Source organism: Sesamum indicum, linkage group LG6, assembly GCF_000512975.1.
Source record: "Sesamum indicum cultivar Zhongzhi No. 13 linkage group LG6, S_indicum_v1.0, whole genome shotgun sequence".
NCBI lineage: Eukaryota > Viridiplantae > Streptophyta > Magnoliopsida > Lamiales > Pedaliaceae > Sesamum > Sesamum indicum.
Window position 1 is genome coordinate 24439884 of NC_026150.1, and position 18302 is coordinate 24458185.

The window sequence follows — 18302 nt, forward strand, 5'->3', positions numbered from 1 at the left end:
AATTAACGCCGTCAACGTTCGGATTTCTAGCCGTTGCTCTTTGATGGACTTTATTCTCCCGTTGACTCTTGAGGTGTCCTTTCCGTTAGCGTCGGTGGATGCAAAATTCCAAAATATTTGTCAAATCATCACTATCTTTATTATGCTTTCCCCCTACTTTTTCCTAAAAAGTATAATTCATTTCCTGTGGTTAACTTTTTGAAATGTTTTTATTATATTTGAATATTTTAATATTAATAAATATCGATGTGGGCTATAATATATTATTTGGTGAATGCATTTCAAGACATAGTGGAAGCAGGCCCACGATGTAAATTGAGGATGGCTTTTAATGCTGAAAGGCCCAAGCAGGTCCTAGGAGCCATCTGCTAAGGATGGGCGATTCACGGCGCATATGAGCATTTAGTAATAAACTTATAAGGTACCAATATTGATGCGACAAAAATAGTTTGGTTTTAGTGAATACAGACGAGACGTTAACACTTCGATACTTAAGTTAGTAATATATTAATAGTGGAAAGATAGCATAAAGATCAATAAAAAATAACTGTGCAGTTTATGTGTACATAATGTAACACTCAACTTACCAAAATATGAGTTGAGGTCTGCTATGTATAAGTAGGCGTTGTTAGGATATATACTCGTGGCTTTGACTGCGTGGTTGCGATTTGTCTAGGAACAAACTCTATTTTCCCTATTGTGTCGCCATGTGTCCCAACAGATTGGGTGCCGTGATTATCTCTTTTCCTATCTTTTAGGTGAAGTGGCAACATTTTTTTCATTCTGCATGGACGTTTAGGGTGTAGCCACTTGGCTCTACGTCTGTCTGGGCTTCAAATGGCTCGGGCTATTCTATGTTCTCAATAAATTTGGGTTGAGGGTCTTCAGGGGGCTGTTTGAACGTGCCATTCAGTCTATAAATTAGGAGTAGATAATATGAATCTTCATAAAAGTAAATTTCAATTATAACATAAAATATAAATGAAACACAAATAGGGTATATAAAAAAAAAAAGTCGAAAAACTATGACAAAGTAATATACGAGATGTATTTAATAAGCAAAATCCTTTTTTAAGAGCTTTAATTTAGAAAAAAACATATACATGTAATTTAATTTGAAAATTCCAACTTCCATTATATATTTATTTTAGATAATCAATTTTTAATTTTTCTTCAATCCAAAATAAAAAAATATATTTCTCTTAATAGTATGAGATCGTGTACTATCCTACGGCCCATTAGAAGTTCTAATTGTAAGGCCCAATGTTCTGTTCTTCAGAATCCATCAACTCCATTTCCCTCCTTTTTCAACTGAATTTTCAATTGATTCTTGAAAATCAAGAGAGAATTTTTTGCAAAAGAAAAGAGAAAAAAGAATTTGAATGCTGCATCGGCGAAAATCTCTTTCAGATCGTCTTCTCAATCCCAGTTTCGGTGGACAATTTCTCAGCCGGTGCCTCCGGAAGAAGTCCAGCCGTGGATACGGCGACGATGTATGCCGGAAAAGCAAGGCTGGGAAACATGGAGAGCAAGATGAAGAAAAAGAAGGGAGAGTGCGTCTGTTGAAGAGCCGAGGCCAGCATCTTCTAACCAACCCACGAGTGCTCGACTCCATTGTCCGTACTTCGGATATAAAACCCGATGACACTGTTTTGGAAATCGGGCCAGGCACTGGGAATCTCACGCTCAAGCTCCTTGAAGCTGCCAGGAGAGTTGTGGCGGTCGAAATCGACAACCGTATGGTCGAGATTCTGCGTAAACGTGCCGCTGAGAGAGGATTCCAGGACCGCCTCAATGTGAGGTTTCTTGAATGTCTGATTTATGCACTTATACTATTCGACCAAATGCCTATGGGAATTCTATGAAGCTTTCTGTTCTAAGTTGCACACTATTGGAAAATAACTAACAGGTTTGCTGAAATTCGGTGAAGGGATTTTTGCCCATGAAACTGGGGTTCGCTTAGTTAGGTTTCTGTTTTAAGGTGTTTTAACTTGTGTGTGTGGAACCTTTGGGCTACTATTAGCTAAAGTTTATATGACTTGGTTCTGCAGATTGTCAGTGGTGATGCGCTGAAAACCAAGTTTCCAGAATTTAATCTTGTTGTGGCGAACATTCCTTATGGTATATCGTCGCCGTTGTTGGCTAAATTGGTTTACGGGGTGAACGTAAATCCATTCAGAAGTGCCACACTATTGCTTCAGAAAGAATTTGCGAGGAGGCTATTAGCCAAGCCGGGCGACTCTGAGTTTAACAGATTAGCTGTGAACATGAAGCTGGTGGCTGAACTGGAGTTTGTGATGGACGTGAGCAAGAGGGACTTTGTACCATGTCCCAAGGTTGATTCTTCCGTCATCAAAATTTATCCTAAAAGTGAAATCCCGGATGTAGACCTAGAGGAGTGGTGGGCGTTCACGAGAACTTGTTTCAGCAAGAAGAACAAAACGCTGGGTGCAACATTGAAGCAAAAGAGGAAGTTGATGGAGCTAATGAAATTGTCGAAAGCTGAAGTGTTTGCTGACGATGGTAATCCAGAGTGCCATGATGATGGGGATGAAGAATGCGATAGTGATGAAGGGAGCAGCGACTCGTCTTTGAACTCTGGAACTGGCATTGGGTTGTTTAGGACAAAAATCGTCAGGATTTTAGGATCTGGTGGATTTTTGGAGAAGAGGCCTTCAAAACTGTCTAATGATGAGCTTCTGCAGCTGCTGTCTCTGTTAAATGGAGCTGGGATTTACTTTCATGATGGAACAAAGAAGAAAGATACATGTGAAGCTGCTTTTGCTGCTTGTGATGATCTGCTGTAACACCTGCTTTTGGCTGTAACTACTGTTCTATTTTATTCACCCTCTCAAGGCAAGTGCCAATGTTAAGACTGACATAATTACACCTGTTATGTAATTGTTAAGGTTTTGTCGAAATTACACTTGTTATGTAATTGTTAAGGTTTTGTCGAACGATGTTTAGATAAAATTTTGCTATCGAAGTATTTAAAACTACATGTGGATAGAAAGGTTTAGATATGAGAGAAGGATTAAACGATTTCAAATGTCTCCTCTAATCATTTGTGACAAAAACATTTAAGTGAATATATATTCTTTGTTGTAATAGCATTAAGAAAAATTCTTATATACAAATATTTAAAAGAATAATAGAAATTAGATGTTTAAGTTATTATCTTTGAGGTGGAAATTTTTTGTGAAGAATAAACTCAATTCCATTTAATTTTTTATTTAGCAAAAAGAGAGACTATTCATAAAATTTGCTTAGAACAAGATCAATTCACATGGATGGATTGAACTTTGAAGTGTTCATTTGACACAATGTAAAATTTAGGATAATTACACTCCTCCATCTTGAAATTTTTTATAATTATATGTAAATTTTTTGTGGTTTGAGAAATTATATCTATTATCTGTAGTTTGCTTTCGTCTATTTACTGAATTTGCTGATATTAATCCAAAAATAAAAATTTATGAAAATTGATATTTGTCCTCGATGGCTGATTATTGACTTATTGCAGGTCAAATAAATTTTTTCATACTAAACTAATTTTATAACGGTGAAGATATATCTCCTCATATGCATTAATCATGAAGACGTATGAGGGTAATTCGATAATAAAAAATTTATTTAACCTGCAATAAGTTAATAATAAATCAATCATGGGTTAACATAGATTTAGTCTGAGTCTTTTTTGTTAAAATCAACAAATTCGGTGGATTTTGACTAACAGAAGAACTTATTTGTTAAATATAAGCAAACCTTAGAGGTATTAGATGTAATTTCTCAAATAACAGGGGTTCTACATGTAATAATACCAAATTTCAAGGAAAGGGAGTGTAATTATCCCTAAAACTTAAGAGGGATGTTTCTGTAAAATAGCAATAATATGGGGGCCAAAGTGAAATTAACCGAAAAATATAATACCTTTTACGTCGTCGTACGAGTCTTCATTTTCCTCCTGTCTCCACAGTTTCCATGTTCACGCCGTCAAAACGCCATCTCTCACTCGGTATTCATCTCACAGTCTGATCACTTCACAGCAATGGGTTTCGGAGCATTTAGATCCATAATCCGACCCGTATCCAGGATCCTATTACCCGCTTCTCGTTTCTCTCCAGCAGCGAAAACCTTCTCCACCACTTCTGCGCCGGAGCTCCGCCACCACTTCTCCCCCCTCCCTCGCAATCTAACCTGGATTCCTCCGAGCAGTGCCTTCCACAGCCTTACGGATACCAGATACCCGAAACGTAGACCTAGTGACAAGCCTCGCCGGAAAAGAGCCAGCTTGAAACCTCCAGGTTCGGAAGAAGTTGGGGTTTTAGGGGTTTTGACATGCTTACATTTATCTCATTATTGTTCAAAACTTGAGGTGCTGTGTGATTAAAGATGCGAAAGAGCAGTAGAATCATTAATTGATTGTGCAAAAATTGTTAGGTCCATATGCGTGGGTGAAATGTGTTCCTGGGGAACCCATTCTTCCGAACCAACCAAACGACGGAAGTGTGAAGCGAAGGAACGAGAAGAAGAGAATCAAACAGCATCGTGCTTTTATAATGGTATGTTTCAACTTTATGACAATCTATAGAGTTGATTCAATTTCTTTGTCATAATGTTATTTCAATTTGTACGGGAGCTTAGGATGAGATTTGTAGTGCTTGCAAAGTGATTCAGATACAAATAGTTAGAGTCTAACTAGCAAGTTTTAGAATCAATCTCCGGAAGGCTGCAATGACCATTTTGAAGAGCAGTTATAAAGAGGGTACATTCTAAAATTTTATCTTAATGGTTAATGTATACTTATTGGTGATGAAGATCTTGGAGTTGTCAATGATATATGCCTAGTTTAGGAGGAATAATGAATTAGTACGGTGTTGGATGCTCTGTATCCTCCAAAATCTTAGCATATCTGTATGATGAGCATGCTAGAGGATGAAAGTTAAGAACTTGATTTTGTTTCATTCACGAAATGGTTTCTGTTATACTGGAGAACTATCTCAAATGTGTACTGTTAGTAGGTTTATCCTGGCATGGATTGATGTTACGCACTCATGAAATCACATAATACTGTTATGTTAATCAACCAAAGAAAACCTCTTACGCTATGGTTGCATGATTAGTTAGAAGGGTGTTTGTCTAAGCTTTTCTAAAACATCTTATAAGATGTTTTAGGAGCTTATAAGATGTTGGATCTTATTTTAAAAATAAGCACCTAAAACATTTGGATAAAATAAGATGTTTAACATGATAAGGTCTTTTTGTTGGTAAAATGACCAAAAATGACATAATATTATTAGAATCAAATAAGTGCTATTTCTTGGCATGTTTTGGAGTTAAATCTTTTTAAAGTACTTTCATAAACAATACACATTAGTTTAATTTCAAATAAAATTTAGTAAATATTTTTTTAAGAAAAATAAATAATTAAGGAATTATTACATATACTTTTGCATCAAAATAATAATAACATTCATGTTAGTCGAATATTAACATAAGTATATTTGATATAATTTTTTTTTGTTAATTGCAATGACTACTTTTAGTCATATTATTTATAATGTCTTGAATCTATATTTTTTTAGTAAATATAATATTGATAGAATTTTATTTTTTGTGTAACTATAATAATTGGAATCAATTATTAATACATTATTGTGACTTGTGCTATCTCTCAAGCTTGACCATGAATGAACCGTATAAGCTAAGATTCAGCTTAAAAAATTGTTTTTATACTTGAGCTTCAGAACAAGTGAATAAGGATATTCGACGGTCCAGCTATGTTTATTTTCATGCATGTAGGATGGTTATTAGCTGGTATCTCTTTCATTGGTTGCTGGTCCTGGAAGCTAACTCCAAGTTGCTTCTGGCAGCGGGTTTCTTCGAGGGGGAAATTGGGACATATTCAAGAAGGCTTTTGTTTTATTTGGTCATGTGAACAACATTTCATGATTATTTTCAGCTTTGAAAAAGACTCTTGGAGGCTGCCCTAAATCTTCTCAATTGCGATGTCAAACCTTAATTTGTGACTAATTGAGGTTTCTGGAACAGATTGGTTACCATATCTTTCAGTATTGCTACCGCCTTTGACCGATGTCACAATGGCTTCTGAATTAGTGCTCAATCAAATGCTCAAGAGTTACTCTTTTTGTCTTTCTTAAGGAACTTATAGCATTAGTTTTAGTTCCCATCTTTAACAGCTGTTCTTTTATGTGAGATGCTCATTTCAACTGCTAAATACCCTTGGTTTTTGGTTTGCCCTGGCATCCTCATTCTGGATTTTCATTTTTTTATAGTGACCAATCTATCCTCTGATTCTTCTTATCCTCGTGAAGATTGATTGATTTATCCTGGTGTAGGCTGAAAAAAGGAAGCGCAAAGCTCAGTTGCAAGAGGCTAAAAGAAAAAAGATCATGAAAAGGGTGGAGCGGAAAATGGCTGCAGTTGCAAGAGAAAGAGCCTGGCAAGAAAGATTGGTTGAGTTGAAACGGATTGAAGAGGAGAAGAAGAAAGCAGCTATGGCTTGATTTACCCTGTTGTTTTTACTTAGGCCGCGACTGTTCCCCTTTAAGTTAGACACATAACCGTTTCACATATCATATGAAAGCTTTGTTATTATGACAGATGGAGTTTGAGGTTTTTGAATTGTTGCACTGATTGGCCTCTTCAAGCTCCAGTAATCTCCGTGGTTTCATTTCTATTTTTGACCCAAGTCTTGTGGCCTTTCCTTCACTGCCCCTACATTGAGTCGGTATATCTGCGCTCCAATGAAGCCAAAGAGGAGCCTATTGAGAACTACCATTTGCAGTGCTAATGCAAGTGGAGTCGAAATTGTTCAGCCTGAAGACTGCCAATAAGGAAGTAATTGTTTCTTCTACTTACAGTTCTTTTGTTAAACAGATGGTGAACCCGAAATATCTTGATAATGTGTGTGCTTCTAGCCCAAGTGAGAGAGGTTAACAGTTTATCCCCTGATATCTGCGAGATGATGCCAAGCTTCTATGTTTTATTCCTGTTCCTTCACTCTGAAATATGGTTCTTGGCTGCAAAATGTGCATGAACAAGTCCTGTCTGGTTATCCTGGCTTAGTTGTGTGACCTGTAAGAACTACTAAGACATCGGGACTAATGACTGAGAAGCACATGAGGTGCCACATTATGGTATTACTGTAATTGGGCCATTGGACATATTATGTATAGTGATATCATCCAACTGCATATTGTTGCTGTCGGATGCCAAATCTGTTTGATGCAGCTCATATACTTCTGACCATAATTATGTCTTATATCTATAACTTTCAGTTTCAGGGAACGGAGAAAATGGACTTTTGGGAGGGTGAATCACAGCAATCTTCCTTAAAATTTAATAATTTTAATACAATTATGAATATTCTAAGTTGATAGAAAATTACAAATATTCTTTTCAGATAAAAAATAATTATGTAGTGTCTAAACATTAAAATAAAAATTTTATTATATTTTTTTAAAGAAAAAGTGTTTGGAGAAAATGTAACAAAAATTAGGATGAGTGAAGTAAATATACTGCAATTAATTCGTATTTTTGTTTTAAATTATATAAAATCGTAATTCCAACTTAAACGACATTACGAACAGTTCTATACAAAAGTTGGTTAAAAACTTAACAGATCTAATAAAATGGGCTCACTGTTGATAGACGTTAGCAGATCCAAAAGAACATTGTTCACTCATCTAAACCCAAAAATCCGTAGATCAATTCCTACGACTTCGGTCTGAAATCACATCTAACCACATCCAGTTCTAAGACATCGAGCAACAAGAACAATTTCCACAATACAACAATTATTGAAACAACTGTTGGAGATGAAATCATGATCCAAATGTGTGCATAAACAAAGATATCTATCTTGTCCATGTTCATGTCCAGTCCAATACTTCTCCCAGCCAACTGATCAAAATACTCGTGTAGACATTATTGATGGGATACCGATAAAAACGGACAGCATGGGACTGGACCACATTGTACCCTTTCTTGTGGTTTACCATAATCACCCCAAATGTTCTTATCCAAGACTCCAACTAACAGTATGGAAACATAATTTATGCTAGAGAACGAAGAAGAATCATCATTTGCCCCCAACTTGCAACTTTTTTGTCGTACCACGGCCTGAAAGACCCCTCTCCTTCAATGAAGACATTTCAGACAGCGAAGGTGGGGCAAACTCTATAATGTAGTTTTAGTACCCCATGTTCTATATACTTATCAAGATTTCAATCATATTCGTCTACATAAAAAAAGAAAAAAAAAAGCACATGGTATTTGATGAAGCCGTTAACTAAAAACCAGTTAAGGCGAGGCGAAGCGGGGTGGAGGGTGTTAAGGTGTAATGGAAGCAACTTTTGTTAGCTGCAAATTCATTGCTGTAGGGGCATGATGGTGATGGGAAGCTTCCTCTTCATTCTGACCGTCGGGAAGTAGATTATTTCGTCCTTCTCGGCAGCCCATCTGCAGAGGACAATGGGAGAAAGCTCATTTTACCTACCCATTATTTATCACTATGATAGCAACATCGTGTTTGCAAACTACAGAAGAAAGGAAAACATGAACAAACAATACGCAACTGTTCAGAAATTCCCAAATTGTCTATTGCAAATCTGAATTACGTCTTGTGTTGCAATTACCGTATACACGACATGTATCCCAAAAAATTCTAGCATGTAAATGTACTAGTGATGTTTTCATTACAGAGGTGCTTATTACACTGATGCGCCACCCTATTTGTAATGAAAACATCACTATAAATGTAATAAACAAGAGTGTGTAATAAATCAAATAGTAGGGGATGGGTTTATGTGATTTTACTAAAGTTGAAGAAGGTGTCGGTGTAATTTTCTTATCATAGTTTACCCTTCTACCCCCCGAGACATATAGGAGACTTTTTCCCACCAGCAAAGACCTAAACCCGACCAATCATCTACGATTATTTTCTTCAGCAGAATTTAATTATTCAATTTTGGACCCAAGAGATGTACTTATTTACCTAAATTATTTAAAATTTAAATCCAAGAAATGAACTTATTTACCTATAAGTCGTAACAAGATGATGAAGAAAAATCGAGATTTCAAGCCTCGAGAGTTCCAGACCGGGACATAGCCTCTGCCCTCCACCAAACGGCGTAAAAATATTGCTACTTATGGCGGCTCCGACTTTCTGTAGAATACAACATAGGGAAACAATCAGAATGCAATGTATGTATTAAAAATGATAAATTTTCTGGCCTTATGTTCTCATCGGACAAATAACAAGTTGGTAGCAAATGTCAATCACAATAAAGCAAAAATTATTCTATCTCATGGATAATTACTGATTATATCCCTTATTTCCAAATTACAAAAATACCCTCTCCAAGTTTCTGTCTTGAATCTGTTGTAGAGGAGAATGATTTAATATTTAATATTTTTGTGCAAACATTATAAGCTTGAAATGAGGGTTCGGGTACAGTCAGTAATTACACTAACTCTCTAGGAGATGGATGTAATAAAACATACTGAGAGTTTTGTTGTTGTAATGCCTAACAAAAACATAAAAATCGTGCATGTCCGAAATTCTTACTAAGTTCTTTCGAGTGAACCCTACACGCACTCCAATTATAGGATGGGTATGGAGTCACTCACGACACAATGATCAAGACACGGGGTAAACGGGTCTCACCTTCCATCTCCACGGATCAAATTCATAAGGGTTTTCGTAATTCATCTCATCCATGTGAATGGAGCTGAACGATGCCAAAACGCACCATCCTTTAGGTATCAAGTAACCTGAAAAAGCGTGATGAGCAAAAGTTGTTAAGCTTCTTCTGGTGATAAAGGCAACAAACAAGTCCCGAAAATAGAGTAAAAATCCACTCACATTGAAACATTTTTTCGAGCAAAAAAATGAATGTTATCATAAAATCTAACAAAAGTTTAACCTTTTATTTTGACATCCTTGAGAGCTTTTCTCCACACCGCGTTGATGATGTTTGCCAGTCTAAGAGTTTCACTGATAACCTAGTCATGACGAATAAATTGTTATAGGTTGCGTGAAAAAATAAATAAATAAAAATCAATTGATGAGCAATATTTTTTCTAAAAAATAGGGTACTCGAAACGAAATTATTACTTTGAATTAGTGATTGGAAATGGTCTTACATCTTGAGTAAATGGCAAAGACATGTAATCTGTCCAAGAATATTCTTCACATGTCTGATCCTTTCTGGTCTTAAGTTCCATGTTCTCATCCTTGCATTTTGAGAAAATAAGGTAAATCATAATCAGTACATGATTTCCATGAAATCTTCAAATTCGAAACCAACAACATTGTTGAAAAATCAACATTTACGTACCAACAAATGGGCTAAGGCGACAGGGTTGTCGACCAGAAATTTAACCGCTAGTGTCATGGCTGTCGGCACAGTCTCTTCTCCCGGAATCATCATTTCTATTATGTTCCCACTGATAAAATCCAATGGGAGTCGATGCTGCTGCATCTCGTCAGAGTCCCCAGTGTCACGTAGTAGCACATCAATTGCGTCGTTTGGTGGCCCACTTTCTTCTGTTTTCTCCATTGCATTTTTCCTCTCCTTTATAATTTTGTTAACCATTTTCAACAGTCTCTCCTTTGCCTGTCGAAAAAGAACAACACTTACAACGCTTGGAAAGACTTGAAAAGTAGCAAAAATGGTCATACCTTCAAAGACTTATACAGTCGTGTTCCGGGGAGCTTAATCGGCAGACAAATTAGGCCTTTGATGAATTCCTCGAATTCCCTCTTCAGGAAGTTCATTTCTTCACCTGGGCCGACACTCAATAGCACCCGGACTAAAATTTCAAATGTAATCTGCCATATTACATGAAAAAGAAATCGTTTCAGTCATTGTTGTAGATAATTCTTAGGAGGCCTAGAGGCCTTGAGTATCAAACAATCACAATGTTCCATGTATGGTACATGCATGGTAGATGTCTACTGCATGCATATTTGTGACTGCCCTTGGAACTCCAAGCCCCACGACCTCCTAAAAATGACGGAGAAAAGCACACGCACAAACACACACACACACACACCCAACACTATGTGCCTGTGTACCAAAAGACCGACCTTTTTGGTTTCATCTTGAACATAAACTTGGCAACTTTTGTTCATCCAATTCGATAAGGAGAAGCGGACAACATTCTCTATGTCTCTAGTGATTCGGGACTTGAATTGTGGCGATTTCAAGAAAACTCCGATAAGGGCATGCACTCTCTTGTGCAATGACCCGTTCATTTGCAGTATCGAGGATTTCCCTAGAAGTTCAGTGATAGACTTGGGATAACAAGGTATAAAAGCATTCCCATGGTTCTGCAAAATCATTCTGTTCACTTCAGCGTCGGTAGACACTACTATTGCCTTCCCCAAAATGTGAGTTCTGAAGACATTCCCGTACCTGATCCAACAGACAACAAACAGAAAGGCTAAGCAGAGTTGGAAAAATTCTAGCCCAAATCAGCTCACATTACGCTTTCATGTCACTTGTGGACCATTTAAGAAGAATAAGCAATCACAAAACAAATACAAGAACACTTGCAACAAGGTTAGTTTAGTGAGGGTAAACCTAATTCGGGTAAAGACTTTCTTCATAACGGGAGCCGTAACACAAGAAACGGAAACTCCCTACATCAATACTTGACGTAGTTTAGTTTAAGTAAACCATACAAATTAAGGCAAAATGCTTTACACGATTGTATAAAATTATCCCAACATTTAAACCATTATAACAACTCAGCACCATCCATGATTTAGTGGTCTTCCTAACTTTACCATCACATTCTCTCAAGTGCTTTCCCTGTTAAAAGGGATCAATATATATATTAATTAACCACTTTAGTACTATAACTTTGCTTCTACTCATAAACTTATTCAATTAATAACTAATGACTAATCATACATGTCGGCTCACAGAAATAAAGTATTAGATAAAGAAAAAGCATGCATTTATCCCCACCAAAAATGGAGCGGAAACGGCATAGATAGTCTATTATGAATTATTTTTACATTTCGTAATTCATTTTATATATTAGCTCCACATGTATAAAATTCATAGTACCTGTGTATTTTAAGAAAAAAAATTAAATATTATATACTTGAATTAAAATATGTGATGTGAGCCTAAAATTCACATGTAAATTAAGTGAAATTCAAGACTTTTTGCCCCTTCAAGTTCCTACATGGTTCTATCATATGTGTTAAAAAAAGAAAATTCTAATCCAGATCGGCTTTGGGTAGCCAGTAAACTTGTCAAGTCATAGGTCACTTTCTTTAAGTGTACTATATTCAAGTCTGGCCTAACCCTATCCGAGTTAAAATTTCTGGTGTTAAAACATCTAATTTCACCCCAAATCCAAGAACTTTTTAACTCCTCTACTGTCCCAAGAAAATGGTGAAACTTTTCCATTCCGAACACGTTTTAACTAATGAAACTATAGCAGTAATTCCTGAAAAGAGCATGTCTTTTCACTTCCACAAACACACACACATATGAACTCATCACCATGAAAACACACACACACACACATATGATGTGTGTACAGCAAATGAATCTACAACAGAAGTGGAAAACCAGTTCTCATCAGACAGAAGAAAAAGGAATTAAACAACATGAGTACTCGTACAAAAAACGAAATTCCTATTCTTACAGAGATTTACGCTTGTCCATGAAGCTGACAGGTTTTGAGGTATAACCACATGCTATGAACTCCAGCGTCTCTCCTATCAACGGCCAACCCCAACTCCCTCTCGGAACAGCAAAACCCCCTCCATTTCTCTCCACTTCATTCCTTCTCATCATCATCCATACCTTATAAAAAACCCACAAAACCGGCAAGAATAGAACCACCACAACCCAACTGTCCGAAATCAGACATCCCATTACAACTCTATTTTCTGCCAAAGAAATCAAGAAATATTTTGTGGGCTTTTCTTTGTTTTCTTAAAGAAAATTGCTTCTACCAACCAACATACATACATATATATATATATGTGTGTGTGTGTGTGTTTTGTGAAGTATATAGGAAATGAGTTCGGTCAAGTTTCTTGAAAGAAGAAAAAAGAAAGAACTGGCTCTAGCTCTGATGGGGTCTGAGACCTATACACTGCACACGTGCAGTTCTATATATGCAACCCTACGAGTCTAGAGAGAGAGAGAGAGAGAGAGATGGGGGAGTGTATGATTTTATTTTTATATTTGATGATGGGGTTCATTCGTTTTGTCTTTGTTAGAATGAAATGAATGGGGAGGGAGTGTAAGGAAGAGTGAATCTTGTTTCAAGATATGAATTAAAGGGTTGCAAATTCTTTGCCATAAATGCAAAGAAGGCCATATCAGGCCCAACAATTCTCACACGCTTTTATCAATTTTGTCTTTCTCTCCTCCCTTCGGATCATGTTGCAAACCATTTAGGTCGAGTTCGAACTCGATTGACATGAGTTGAGCACGAGTTTCAGAAAAAACTTGATCGACAAGTACATTACAAAAAAGCTGCACACAAATAAAGTTAACAAAAATTTAATGAGTCATTTCATCAAACATCTTGAAAGTAAAATTTATTCAAAAAATTTCTTCAATTTCAAAAAAATATTAATGGGAAGTCGGAGCAAAAGTGTGCCATGTGCCGATGGATTCATGAACGTGAAGTTGGAGTTATACAATTTTTTCTTCATTTCACGGGTATAGAATTTTTGAATGCCAAATTTATCCTTAAACTCATTTTTTTTCTTTAAAACACATTCGGTCAAAATAATAATTTTAAAGTTTTTGTTTCTTTTAATCGTAATCAAAGATGTTTTCTTGTCTCTCGTTTCTTTTCTAAACAAATCGAAGAACCTAATGGATCGAACTCATCCTTGGCTGCTACGAAAGATATCGGTAATCTCACAATTTTTTAAAAAAACTCTCACCCACTACTCCATGTTTCTCTCTCTGCAAGCTTCTCCATGTTTATTTTTCTTATAAGTTTCTATATTTTTAATAAACTTACAATTACAACATATATTTTTCTATGTCATCTCACTCTACGGTTCTTTCTTCTCGTATTATTTTTTCTTATCACAATTTTTTTTCTCTTCGTCTCACATTATAATTTTTTTTTTATATGCTCACGAAGACAACATGCATTGATGACTAGTATTACAAACACCCATACTTGTATCTATATGTACACACATATATGTATATATTATACATACACATATATACAAATAAAAAAAACAGCCTCATTCCTTCTCTGCAGCCCACCCCAACTTACCTTTTCTTTTAAATTTTTGGTAGAATTAAATTGATTGTGATTTCATAACCTACTAATTATAAAAAAAAAAAAAAGTAAAAAAGGATTTCATAACCTACTAATTGTAAAAAAAAATAAAAAGAGATTTCATAACCTACTAATTATTAAAAAAATAAAAAAAGAATTCATAATCTACTAATTATAAAAAAAATAAAAAATAGATTTCATAACCTACTAATTATAAAATTAAATAAAAAAAGATATCATAACCTACTAATTATAAAAAAAATAAAAAAAGATTTCATAAGCTACTAATTATAAAAAAAAAAATAAAAAGAGATTTCATAACCTACTAATTATTAAAAAAAATAAAAAAAGATTTCATAACCTACTAATTATAAAAAAAACAAAAAAAAAAGATTTCATAACCTACTAATTATAAAAAAAATAAAAAAAAATTTCATAACCTACTAATTATAAAAAAAATGAAAAAAGATTTCATAACCTACCATTTTAATGAGAAAAATTTAAATGAATTAGATATCATTGACATGGGATTCTTTTGTTGATAAGTATGGAATAAAAGTGTAATTATGATAATTATTTGAAAATTAAATATATTAATTAAGAAAGAAAGTTATAAATATGAGAGAGACATTGATACAGTGATGATAGTCACTATCATATGTGTAAATGTGGTAGGTAATAAATATGATAATGATTACATTTTATATGACACGTTTTCTTCAAAAAAATTGGAATATGTTATATATTGAAAATATATTCTCGTAAATAGTTACATACTCGGAAAAAAAGTATTTAAAGATAATTTTTTTTACAAATAAATAAAATTAATATGATTTTTAACTCAATTCTTGTCGATGTATTTTCTACTTTGGATTTGTGTGAGCCTTATGGATTTCTTTTAGAAGGCTGCCTCAGTAGGGGTTGATGATATAGATAAACGAGACATGTTTGTTGTAGACAGTGAGATTTTAGCTCAACTTGTTCTGTAACGAGGCATTAATTATGGGTTTTGTTTTCATAGACAACACCAAATAATGTGGCTTGCGACTCAATCGGTGCCCTGTTATATGAAGTATTGTCGTCTCTGACGTATGAGTTTCATAATTTTGTCCTAAAAAGACACTTCATAAGGGATGAGGTCTTTAAAATAACCAGTCTCGTAGAGAGATATTGTTTATTTTGGCTTCGGTTTAGACGCTTCAAAAAATTATTCGATATAGTACCAGACGCGTGTCAAACATGGATACGGCTCGGACACGCCTCAAACACGTGTTGGACATGACATCCACGTGTGTGATATTATAAAATCAAAAAGAAAAAGAATACAGTATTGGGCACGCTTGTTGGTGCGTCTGACATGATTTGGAGGCATGTCCAACACGCTTAGGGTTTTTTTATATAAATAATTTTCAAAGAATATTGAATTTTTTTTAAAACAAAGGAGTTTTCAATTTAACAAAAAAAAAAAAAAAGAATTAATTGATTGCTCTCAAACTAAAAGATTTGGAATGAAATTACTAAAAGTTTGAGAGATAGACATGATAATTTAACTAATTTGGATGATAATGAATTTTCCATTGCTTACTTTTTGAAATGAACTGATTGTTTATACTTTTGAAGCCACATTTGGTTATTTAGATCTAAAATATTCTTATTTTATATTTTATCTTTATATTTTTCATATGTCATATTTTAATTTTATGAGAAATTAAAGAATACATAATTAAAAATATATTATATAACTGTAGCAATGTCGTGCCATGGCCTTTTTTTTTTTTTTTTTTTTTTTTTTTTTTAATTTTTCATGTCGCTGAATCTATGTTCATGCATCTTAGCTTCGGTCGCATAGGGAGGAGCTGCATGATTTTATCCTATTATTATGCGTAACTACAAAAATGAAATATTGGGACTTATAAATCGCTCAAGCTTTCGTCTACAAAAATATGGAACGTTGCTTACATTAAAAAAAAGGAAAGAGAAAATGGCATATTACCTCTTGTGAAATGATAAAATTTCTAAATACTTATCTATATTAATTAAATAGTAAAAAAAAATAAAATCCTTGAAGTTATAAAACCTACAAGAAAGACCTCCTCCATTAAAAAAAAATGAAGAGTTGTCTATATCGTTAGACGTGCAGATGAGATAGTTTTTTGATGTATTTTCAACCTTTATCCTCTTTGAACGGACTGAATTGCCCTTTATCTTTATTGTTTTTGGTTAATTCTTCATCAAAATTTTAAGATTATTTAATATGGTTTATAAATTTTTTAAAATCAAAATACATGATTTTATTTCTCAAATATTATTTGTTGTGTTGGATATGTTTTGAAATCATATTATTTATATAAATTATAATAATAAATTTTAAAATTTTAATATAATATATTTAGACATACAAAACTACATAATTTTGAAAATATATTTAGATATAAAAAATACATAATTTATTAGATTAAAATTTATAAAAAGAAAGAATACAACAAATAAACCTCCACTTCCCGCCTCTCTGCGACGTGTGGGTGGGCGACGACATCTTGCCATCACCCACCCAGACCCAGGACGCCGCCGTCATCATTTGCCATCACCCACCCAGACTCAGACCCAGACCCAGAGCCAGGGCGCCGTCGTCATTGCATCGAGATCTGTGCTGGATTAGTTATAAGGAATTCAGGTCTATATTTCTTTTTCAAGTTAATATCAAATAAAACCGAAGAAATAAAATAAAGGATAAATTTAATATTAAATATTGATACAACAAAAAATTATTTTTTTAATGATATAGATAGTATGGATGTTTTGTGTACAAAAATTATAATATTTATTTTATTTAAAAGAATGATACAAAAAGAAAAAGGAAAAATATTTGTAATGCTTATAGTAGAGTTGGAAACTTAAAAAGTAATTATTGTAGTGGTTGCTTCATGCTTTTTACATAAACTCAGTTTTTCAAAAATAATAAATAATGTCCATTCAAAAAAAAAAAAGAAAAAAGAAAAAAATAATAACAAATGATGTGAAAATGGAGGGGTCGGTCCAACTTGGCCCAAACAAATGACAAAAATGGGCCTCGACAATAAAAACAAAATGGCCCTTCGAATGCCCATACTGAAATTAAAATAAACTACAAAGAAAATATAATATATGATGGGATGTAAATTACATTTTACTTTTTGAAATATGCCTATTTTTATATTTTATTAATAACTTTTTTTTTTATTTTATCATCTTAATTTTGAAAAATTTACATTCGCCATATATGATTTTCTTTTTCGATCGGCTTTTTTGCCACATTGCACATATGTATAAATTCACGTGTAGTCCACGTGATGTATTTTCGGTAGAAAAAATCGATTGAGAAAATGATTATATATAACAAAGTGTAAAATTCACAAAATTGAAATAATAAGTTGATAAAAAAAATTTAGATGGAAAAATATAAAAACAAACATAATTCAAATAGGAAAAAGTAATTTGCCTAAATATAATTACAATTAAAACATATCAAGCTTTTAGCTCACTCCTGCCAAATTCAATCTCTGATTTTTTCCAGCCTATAAATGGGCCATTGCTTCGGAGGCTGGGCTTTGAACTCGCAAGCACAGAATAGAAACAAAGGCGGCCTAAATTTCAACCCCACTAAAACAACAGCAGCAAGCAATCAGGTGGACTGTCTTACTGCAGAATCTTCAAGTGTTATGAGAATTTATAATACTTGTCTCGTAAAATGCAGACCAAGTACCTGGGTTCCAGCAGGGACAAGGATGTAAACAGCATGAGGCATCTGGAGGGATTGCTTGAATTTTATGGACGTTGGATCCAAGAAAGCGACAACTTGAAACAGAGCAATGTGGTTTAAGTTGCAACCTCTTCAGAAAGCATAATTATCACGCAGCGAAGAAGAATATGGACCTCTATATGGAACTCCACAAAGACAGATAACCAAATTGGCATTGGAGTAACAGGCAGCTTGGAGTTCACTTTCTAGAAGAGTA

General features: G+C 34.3%; 3 protein-coding genes across 3 annotated transcripts; 2 read left to right on the forward strand and 1 right to left on the reverse strand.

The window, feature by feature from the left end:
- Positions 1306–2996, forward strand: LOC105165746 (ribosomal RNA small subunit methyltransferase, mitochondrial). The gene is made up of 2 exons (XM_011084862.2): positions 1306–1796; positions 2052–2996. The coding sequence occupies exons 1-2, from the start codon at positions 1383–1385 to the stop codon at positions 2805–2807; spliced, it is 1170 nt and encodes a 389-aa protein (XP_011083164.1). The 5' UTR covers positions 1306–1382; the 3' UTR covers positions 2808–2996.
- LOC105165747 lies at positions 3944–7253 on the forward strand. Its single transcript, XM_011084864.2, has 3 exons — positions 3944–4304; positions 4441–4562; positions 6360–7253. The coding sequence occupies exons 1-3, from the start codon at positions 4049–4051 to the stop codon at positions 6525–6527; spliced, it is 546 nt and encodes a 181-aa protein (XP_011083166.1). The 5' UTR covers positions 3944–4048; the 3' UTR covers positions 6528–7253.
- LOC105165748 (3-epi-6-deoxocathasterone 23-monooxygenase) lies at positions 7804–13291 on the reverse strand. The gene is made up of 9 exons (XM_011084865.2): positions 12694–13291; positions 11117–11444; positions 10709–10858; positions 10365–10643; positions 10171–10260; positions 9951–10029; positions 9692–9798; positions 9063–9190; positions 7804–8484 (listed from the first exon to the last, which is right to left on the reverse strand). Exons 1-9 carry the CDS (start codon positions 12924–12926, stop codon positions 8394–8396), a joined length of 1485 nt encoding a protein of 494 aa, XP_011083167.1. The 5' UTR covers positions 12927–13291; the 3' UTR covers positions 7804–8393.

What these genes read in the sequence shown, in the direction of transcription:
- LOC105165746 (XM_011084862.2), top strand. Translation starts at nt 1,383, where the DNA reads ATGCTGCATCGGCGAAAATCTCTTTCAGATCGTCTTCTCAATCCCAGT. An exon ending in GATTCCAGGACCGCCTCAAT is followed by an intron (nt 1,797 to 2,051) that starts GTGAGGTTTCTT and finishes TTGGTTCTGCAG; the next exon opens with ATTGTCAGTGGTGATGCGCT.
- LOC105165747 (XM_011084864.2), top strand. Translation starts at nt 4,049, where the DNA reads ATGGGTTTCGGAGCATTTAGATCCATAATCCGACCCGTATCCAGGATC. An exon ending in AGCCAGCTTGAAACCTCCAG is followed by an intron (nt 4,305 to 4,440) that starts GTTCGGAAGAAG and finishes AAAAATTGTTAG; the next exon opens with GTCCATATGCGTGGGTGAAA. An exon ending in AGCATCGTGCTTTTATAATG is followed by an intron (nt 4,563 to 6,359) that starts GTATGTTTCAAC and finishes ATCCTGGTGTAG; the next exon opens with GCTGAAAAAAGGAAGCGCAA.
- LOC105165748 (XM_011084865.2), bottom strand. Translation starts at nt 12,926, where the DNA reads ATGGGATGTCTGATTTCGGACAGTTGGGTTGTGGTGGTTCTATTCTTG. An exon ending in TTCAAGATGAAACCAAAAAG is followed by an intron (nt 10,859 to 11,116) that starts GTCGGTCTTTTG and finishes GTAATATGGCAG; the next exon opens with ATTACATTTGAAATTTTAGT. An exon ending in CAAGGATGTCAAAATAAAAG is followed by an intron (nt 9,799 to 9,950) that starts GTTAAACTTTTG and finishes ACGCTTTTTCAG; the next exon opens with GTTACTTGATACCTAAAGGA.